Raw genomic sequence first — 7,068 nt, forward strand, 5'->3', positions numbered from 1 at the left:
GGGTCAAAGGGCGCGGTGAAGCCTGGCCTGGAGCAGGCGTAGGGGGACCAGGGCCCGGGGGGAGGGGCCGGAAGGGACGAATGCCCCCTCCACCGCTCCCCTCCTGGGCTGAGAGGAGGAATGGGACACGGGGGGTGGAAGGTGGGGGACCCTGGTACCGTGGCAACATTGTCCGGGTGGAGAGACCACGCCCCGTCCTCTTAGGCCAAAGCATCCCCAATAAAAATAAAAATTAACGCCCTCCCCCTTCTTCCTTTCCCCTCACACGCACCACGTTGGTGTCGTGCAGCTCTGGGCAGCGCCAGGCTCCGGTATGGGTCGTGCTGTAGGTAGAACGAACTGCAGAACAGCCCAGGCCCGGAAATCGGGATTCTGCTTTCATGACGTGGAGCTGTCCATGAGCTATCCATAAAGGATACCCCTGGGTAATCGAGGTAACATCACCGTCCTGTAGCCGCTCTAACACTCACTGAAACCCTCCCAGCATCGTCCGGTGTCATAGTAACTGACTCCATGGACATCCGGGTCAATAAACAAGTAACAAGCACATTGCAAAAATACGGTTGCTTTGCAAACGTTTCCTATGATTAGTAATCAGAGCGTGAGTGATTAGTCAACTCGTGTTGCACCTGGACCTTTGAAGGGTATAAGGACCCTGTGTAAAACCACATTCAGGTGCCCCAGTTTGGCTGGGACACTTCACCTGCTGAATAAATGTTTGCCCTTGTAATTCTACCCTCCGCGCTCTAGCCTCCTTCCTCGGTCGGCGCAGGCCAGTTGTGAATTTTCCTAACCCCCTCGGTGCAGCATGTACCTGCGGAGTGTTGTCCGCACCCCTTTCCTGCTCCGTGCTGGGATCCGGCAGCACCCGCAGCGGTTAATTCAGCGGAGGCGATCCGGTCGGTGCCCTTACAAAGCTGTGATCTTTGACGAGAGCGGAGTGCTCCTGCCGTCCCCTTACAAGACAGCTGCGGGTGTGTATTCTCAATTCCCATTTGCTCCTGTTGTTTCTGTGCGTGGAGAGAAAATAAATTCCAGGTGTCCCTGTCAGTTGCCTCTGGTTCTGGTCAGGTCTTCAAGAACTTGTGATGATGATGATGGTACCCTGTTGTGCCACCAGCAGTATTAGAACTGACGGCAACCCTGCTGACAGTTCCAGATCAGGGCCTAAACCCACCTGGTAATGAAACTGTCCTGTAATGACATCGGCTGACAGCACCCAGTGTTGGTACAGTCCTTCAGGACACTTTACAAACTCTGTATTTTCACCCCAAGGGTACCACACCAAAAACAGAGGTGAGGTGCTTCAGCTGGGGGAATGGCCAAACTCCTCTCCGTGTCTGGGTAAACCACCCCAGTCCAGCACATCAATTCTCACAGGTGCTGGTCGATGCATCAGACTTCAGAGGGTTTTCAAGCTAATTTCCCCGTTCTGATGATTCCATACATGCTCTCTCCCAGCTTTCTTACTTTTCTCTATGTAGACTGGGAGGCCCGGAATTGTATTCCAGCCAGCACCATCCAGCAAGCTCTACTCTCTGGAGGGGAAAACAGCCCCTCTCTGAAGTACGCAAGAGGAGAGCTGACAACTGTGGAGTTTTTGCAGGAACTGGGACAGCAGTGCTTTGAGATTGTAAGCCAACTCCTCCCTCCTCTCTTTGTGCTTCTGGACTGCAGGGAAACAGGACCCAGAAATGTGGTGTTTCAGTGAGGAAAGAGGAGCTTTTAAAAGAAATCCTTTGGTTGGAAGGGTTTGGATTTACCATCTAGGAAGCATTGCTGTCTAATCCGGGCATCATTCTGGCATCCAGGCAGATGGTCAGCTGAGTTTGCCTTTGCTTCCATGAGTCTCTTCCTCCATATTTCACAACTTTTTTATTCCAAGACACCTCTAGGATCAGCTGAGATGAGAAGTCAGGGAACAGCTGAGAGGCTTTTGCTGCTAGCTCGTACATGGGCACGCTCAAAGGATGGAGGCCATGGTCTCCAGGGAGGGTTCTTAAGATCGGTAGAAGCCCCTCCACCATAGCTCCAGGAACACAGTGCAAGAATCCTCTTTTGAATAAAGTCTTTGTGAAACAGCTCAGCCTAAAATGCAGATTCGTTTCCTGCCTGCTGAATGGTACCGCAGTATTTATCTCTAACCTGCCTTGATTCCACGGCAGGCACAGACCTAGTGCATTTCTCTTTCCCAAAATAAGCCCTTTATCTCTGCTGCTGCTTCTGTAGAATTAGTAATGTGAGAACGCTTGTTTATTTGGTCTAAGCAATTTAGCTGGGAGATTCACTGCCTGCCTTCTGCTGCCAAAGGAAGTAGGACAGCAAGATAAGATGATCAGGCAACCTACCTACCCAACCACTCTTACTTTCCTCCCCGCTTAAAGACCATTTATTGCTAATTATCATTCTTGGGGTTTCTCTGGTTTCTTAGGCAAATGTCTGTGTTCCAGTAGACTCTTTTCTCTTGGACTTAATCAGAAATGAGATGATAAAACAGCTCCCCATAATGGCAGAAGCAGTACAGTGTATCCGTGCGGAAGGTCTTAAGACAGCTCTTCTAAGCAACAACGTCTGCCTGCCGAATGGAGAGAGCTTTCTGCCCCTAGACCGCGAGCACTTCGATGTGGTAAGCCTGGATGGATTCCAAAATACATTTCTGTACCTAGGTCTAAGGAAAGCAGCAACTAAAATTCTTTCTGTGCAGGTACAAAATAAACAGAAGCATTAGGAGGCATAAATATAACAGTCTGTGTTTCCTGGCACAATCCGTTGCAGGGACTGGGTTTAGAACAGGGTCTGAGTGAGTGGCAGGTACTTGTGCATTTGAAAATTCATTGCAAAATGCCCACACAACCACAGGTATATGCGTGACAGGCATAGCTAGCGATGCTGATAGAGGGCTTAGAACCTGGAATGTTATACAAGAAATAAATGTCATTAGCCAGTGTCCTTGCCTGCTTTGTATGTAGTCCTTACTCTTGTAAAGCTTGTTTCATCCCGAAGAATTGCAAGGCATCCCCTATACTACAGAAATCTCACTACCCCAGCGTGCCAATCTGTCTGAGCAGAGGACGCTCTCTGAGCACGCTTTGCTTTTGCAAAGATGAAGCAGATTAGCCATGAACCTCGAGTCTGGTTCAAGTGGCTTCACTTTAACAGGCAGCTGTGCAGACTTGCCGCAGCATGACAGAAAATTTGCTTTGTTGTGTGTCCTAACACATCTTTGAATTTCAGGTGTTTATTCATAATGTAAGTTCATTTTATAGCCTTGACTAACACAACAGAATGTGCACAGAAGAGTCGTATCAATACGTTTGAAACTTGGGACTGTTTAAAGTCATCTTGTCAACACTCTGTTGTTGTCGACTCGGCTTTCTGTGCATTTTACTAGTGACACCAGTGCCTGTGAAGCCATGTGCTCCGTGGAGCAATGCTCTGTTGTGGTGCTCTGTGGTACCTTTCATCCCAGACTGTTTCAAAGCACTTCAATAACCATGGCCTATCTGGTGTCATCACTCATGCCGTGTGGCTCCTCTGCAACAGCAGGCAACAGCACTGCGGAGTAATTAGTGAAAAAAAAATTAATTGAATGTAGATTTACAGTAAGGTTGGATTTTATGTCTACCTAATAGATTAATTTCTATTCCTAGAGTGTCTGTCAGTGCAGGCATGAAATATTGCTTGGATTTTTTCTGGTTTGGAGGGCAATGTGAGTATTCAGAGACTGACTTAAGATTTTTTTTGATCCAAATGTGGTCAGCTGGTTACGGTCAACATCACTGCTGCTCTGAAGAGTGCTTTGGCGTGGTTGGTGGGTGCAATGGTCAGGATACCACTTTTCCAGATCATTTGGAAGGCGGTGCAATCCAAGGTTTTCTTGGAGAGCATTGAGTAGTTGGTTCAGCACGGTCTGGGACATCCAGTGACATCTCTTTGGATATCTTCCATCCAGGACTGGCTTATCCTGTTCAGCTTATTTGAGATGACAGAGCCAGACCCAAGCAATTGGCACCCACGCAGTCACTTGAATCACGTCCTACCCAGCTCTGTCAGCCCTCCATTCCCCATGTCCTTTATTTCACATGGTACTTAGACTGTCAGTCTCCTTCCCACCCTCCCATCCTCCATTTCCAACACTGCACAGATGTTTGTGGTCACAGTAGGCTCACGCATAATCCCTTTGTTATTGCCGTAGATGGTTGACTCTTACTGGGAAGGAATACGCAAGCCAGATCCTCGTATCTACGAGCTGTGCTTGGAGCGCTTGGGCGTTCAGCCCCGGGAATCCATCTTCCTCGACAACAGCAGCCGGAGCCTAAAAGCAGCAGCCCTGCTCGGCATTAAAACGGTGAAGGTACAAAGCAATGCAGCCAGGGCAGGCTTTGGGTATGGTTTCTAGGCCCAGGAGCTCTGTTTGACTTGAATGGCTCAGGGTTTTCAATCGCAGGGACAGACACGAGTTGCCAAACTTTTTGTTTCAGCCTGTCCATATACCTACAGGATATGTTGGGTTTAAAGGGGTGGATTACTGGCAAATTCTGCACTGGTTTGTTTCATTCACTCTAAACCCTACAGCCAGAGTAACCTCAGAGAGGTTCCTTCTCCTTTATGGACCTCAGCTCCCTATTAGAGAAACAGCCCTCACTGTATGGCTGAGACAACCACATCCATCAGATGTGAGAAAATAAGACAAGTTTAGTAACTTTCATGGGTCTGTCACCTGGGGACTGATGGTTAACCCCCAGGCTTTGGAGATAGTGAGCACAGGGGGTTTACTTTGGTGAGGGGTTAGGATAAGCATGGGCCTGGCGGAAAGGGGGAACTCTCCTCTGGATTGCACATAGAGAATTCCAGCCCAAGGTCACAGCGCCTCTGTCTCAGTAGCAGGTATATCCCTGGGACAGAGACCAAGGCAGGAGGCCCAGCAGGTATTGGTAATGGCACTCTGTGCTGGCAGGGACTGAGCAGTGATTCCTCTGTGCCTTAGTGGATGGGTGCTGCTGGACTCGTGGATAAACGTATCACAACTGTGCAGAGCTCTTTCTTTCCCAGGCATTTTTATCTTCTATCTGTCACTCAGTGTTTTTCCCTCCCTCCTGCTTTCAGGTCGATGATCCAGAAGTAGCACTCAAAGAGCTGGAAACCTATCTGGGTTTTCCTTTGCAAGGGTTTGTTCCATATACTCGTTCAGTGAGGCCAAGCATAGAAATCCCAAAAGATCGTCTGCAGAAGTACCTTGAAAATGTCCTCAGAGACCAGGCAACAGGTATCACAGTGCTCTTCACCCTGAAAGCTCATATATTCTGGAGCCATTGGCTCTTTCCATCATACAACGGATGGTTTGAAAAATAATATTAATGAAAAGCTCCTAATCTCCAAGCAAATGTTGCAGCCCTTCAGGTTTCAGTGATCCGTCACTGTTTCCCAGAAATGGGAAACAACGTGTTAGACTTCCTCATTTGGGAGGGGTTGAGTACAAGTTGCCAATGAGACACCAGGAATATTCCTGGCCTGTGAGCCATCTGTGAGCAATTGCCATGCTCCCCAGGGATTTGGGACACAGGAGCAAAGTGGAGGTTCCTGATTGCTGTGAGGGAGATCTTGGACCCCGGCACGGGAAGGGGAAGTAAAGTCTGGAGAAGTGGTGAGAAATAATCCCAGCTCATGTTTCTGTCTGCTGACCCTCTGCTCTCACTCTTCAGGCCCACTAGTGTTACGGCAGTTTGGCCACGGACAGTCTAGCCGGAGCTACTACGTCAAGTTTGGGGATCGCTTGCTAGTGCTGAAGAAGGAGTCCTTGGACAGCCTGCATCCCTCAGGCCCTGCTGTCAGAAGGGAATACAGGTGAAAAGGAGCTGCAGTTCTGCACTCAGCTCTGGGGCCCCCAACATAAGGACATGGACCTTTTGGAGCGAGTCCAGAGGAAGCCACGAAGATGCTCCGAGGGCTGGAGCCCCTCTGCCATGGGGACAGGCTGGGAGAGTTGGGCTTGTTCAGCCTGGGGAAGGGGAAGGCTTTGGGGAGACCTTACAGCACCTTCCAGGACCTGGGTGGGCTACAAGAAAGTTGGGGGGGACTTTTTACAAGGGTCTGTAGTGACAGGACAAGGGGGAACGGGTTTAAACTGATAGAGGGAGGTTGAGATTGGACATCAGGAAGAAATTCTTCCTGGAGAGGGTGGTGAAGCACTGGGACAGGTTGCCCAGAGAAGCTGTGGATGCCCCATCCCTGGGAGTGTCCAAGACCAGGCTGGATGAGGCTTGGAGCAACCTGGCCTAGTGGAAGGTGTCCCTGCCCATGGCAGGGGGGGGGACTGGGTGGGCTTTAAGGTCCCTTCCCACCCAAACCAGTCTGGGATTCTGTGACTCTCACAGAAGATCCCGAACGACCTGTCCTAAGGACAGTGCTCTATTCCAGCCTCCCACAGTGTCCTGCCCTGTGTTTTGCACAGCTCTCTATCCCAGCCTGGGATCTCTCCGTCTGCTACAGCCAGCCCGAGCCGTCCTGGGTTGAGAGCCAAGCTGTGCTACCACCCTGCAGCGTGTTGGTCTCGGGGCTCTGGGCCATACAAAGATTTTGGTGTGCTTTTTTCCCCTACCCCCAGCCGTGCTATTTTAGTGTGTTTAAAACTGAACACAGGGCTCTTTTGAATACTGTGTGTCTGCCTAGCAACACTGCAGTTCTAGTATCGATTCCCTAATGCCTTTCTGTGCTGACATGGCTCTCTGACTCGCCCTGGCAGGGTACTGAAGGCACTCTCTGAGGCTGGTGTTCCTGTTCCCACTGTACTTGCTCTCTGCGAGGACAGAAGGTAATCCTGTCCCTCAGCTTTTACTCTTTGCTTGACAGCTTCAGCTGGATTCCCCTAAAGATGAGGAGAAATGGAGCCAGACCTGCACCGGTCTAGTTAGTGTTTGCCTGGGTTTGGGCTAGAGGAGCCTCTAGAATTTCAAGGGGCAGCAGCACTCTTATTTGGCTTGTTTTAGGTCTGTCCTTATTTTAGCAATTGATCAAAATGCTGTGTTCCTTTGAAAAACTGCTATAAAACAATGTTGTAGGGCTTCCTGC

The 7,068-nt window shown here is 49.7% G+C and overlaps 1 protein-coding gene across 1 annotated transcript in view; it reads left to right on the forward strand.

Moving 5' to 3' along the window:
* Positions 1-808: 808 nt before the first annotated feature.
* ACAD10 (acyl-CoA dehydrogenase family, member 10) overlaps positions 809-7,068 on the forward strand; it is a gene marked incomplete at its 3' end in the record, with an annotated part of 11,076 nt that continues 4,816 nt past the window's right edge. Inside the window, exons 1-7 of the mRNA XM_010151592.1 lie at positions 809-974; positions 1,485-1,633; positions 2,432-2,626; positions 4,196-4,354; positions 5,107-5,266; positions 5,703-5,844; positions 6,743-6,811. Coding sequence (XP_010149894.1) covers positions 809-974; positions 1,485-1,633; positions 2,432-2,626; positions 4,196-4,354; positions 5,107-5,266; positions 5,703-5,844; positions 6,743-6,811 — 1,040 coding nt within the window. The remainder of the gene's footprint in view (positions 975-1,484; positions 1,634-2,431; positions 2,627-4,195; positions 4,355-5,106; positions 5,267-5,702; positions 5,845-6,742; positions 6,812-7,068) is intronic.

Source organism: Eurypyga helias, unplaced genomic scaffold (assembly GCF_000690775.1).
Source record: "Eurypyga helias isolate BGI_N326 unplaced genomic scaffold, ASM69077v1 scaffold37165, whole genome shotgun sequence".
NCBI classification, from domain to species: domain Eukaryota; kingdom Metazoa; phylum Chordata; class Aves; order Eurypygiformes; family Eurypygidae; genus Eurypyga; species Eurypyga helias.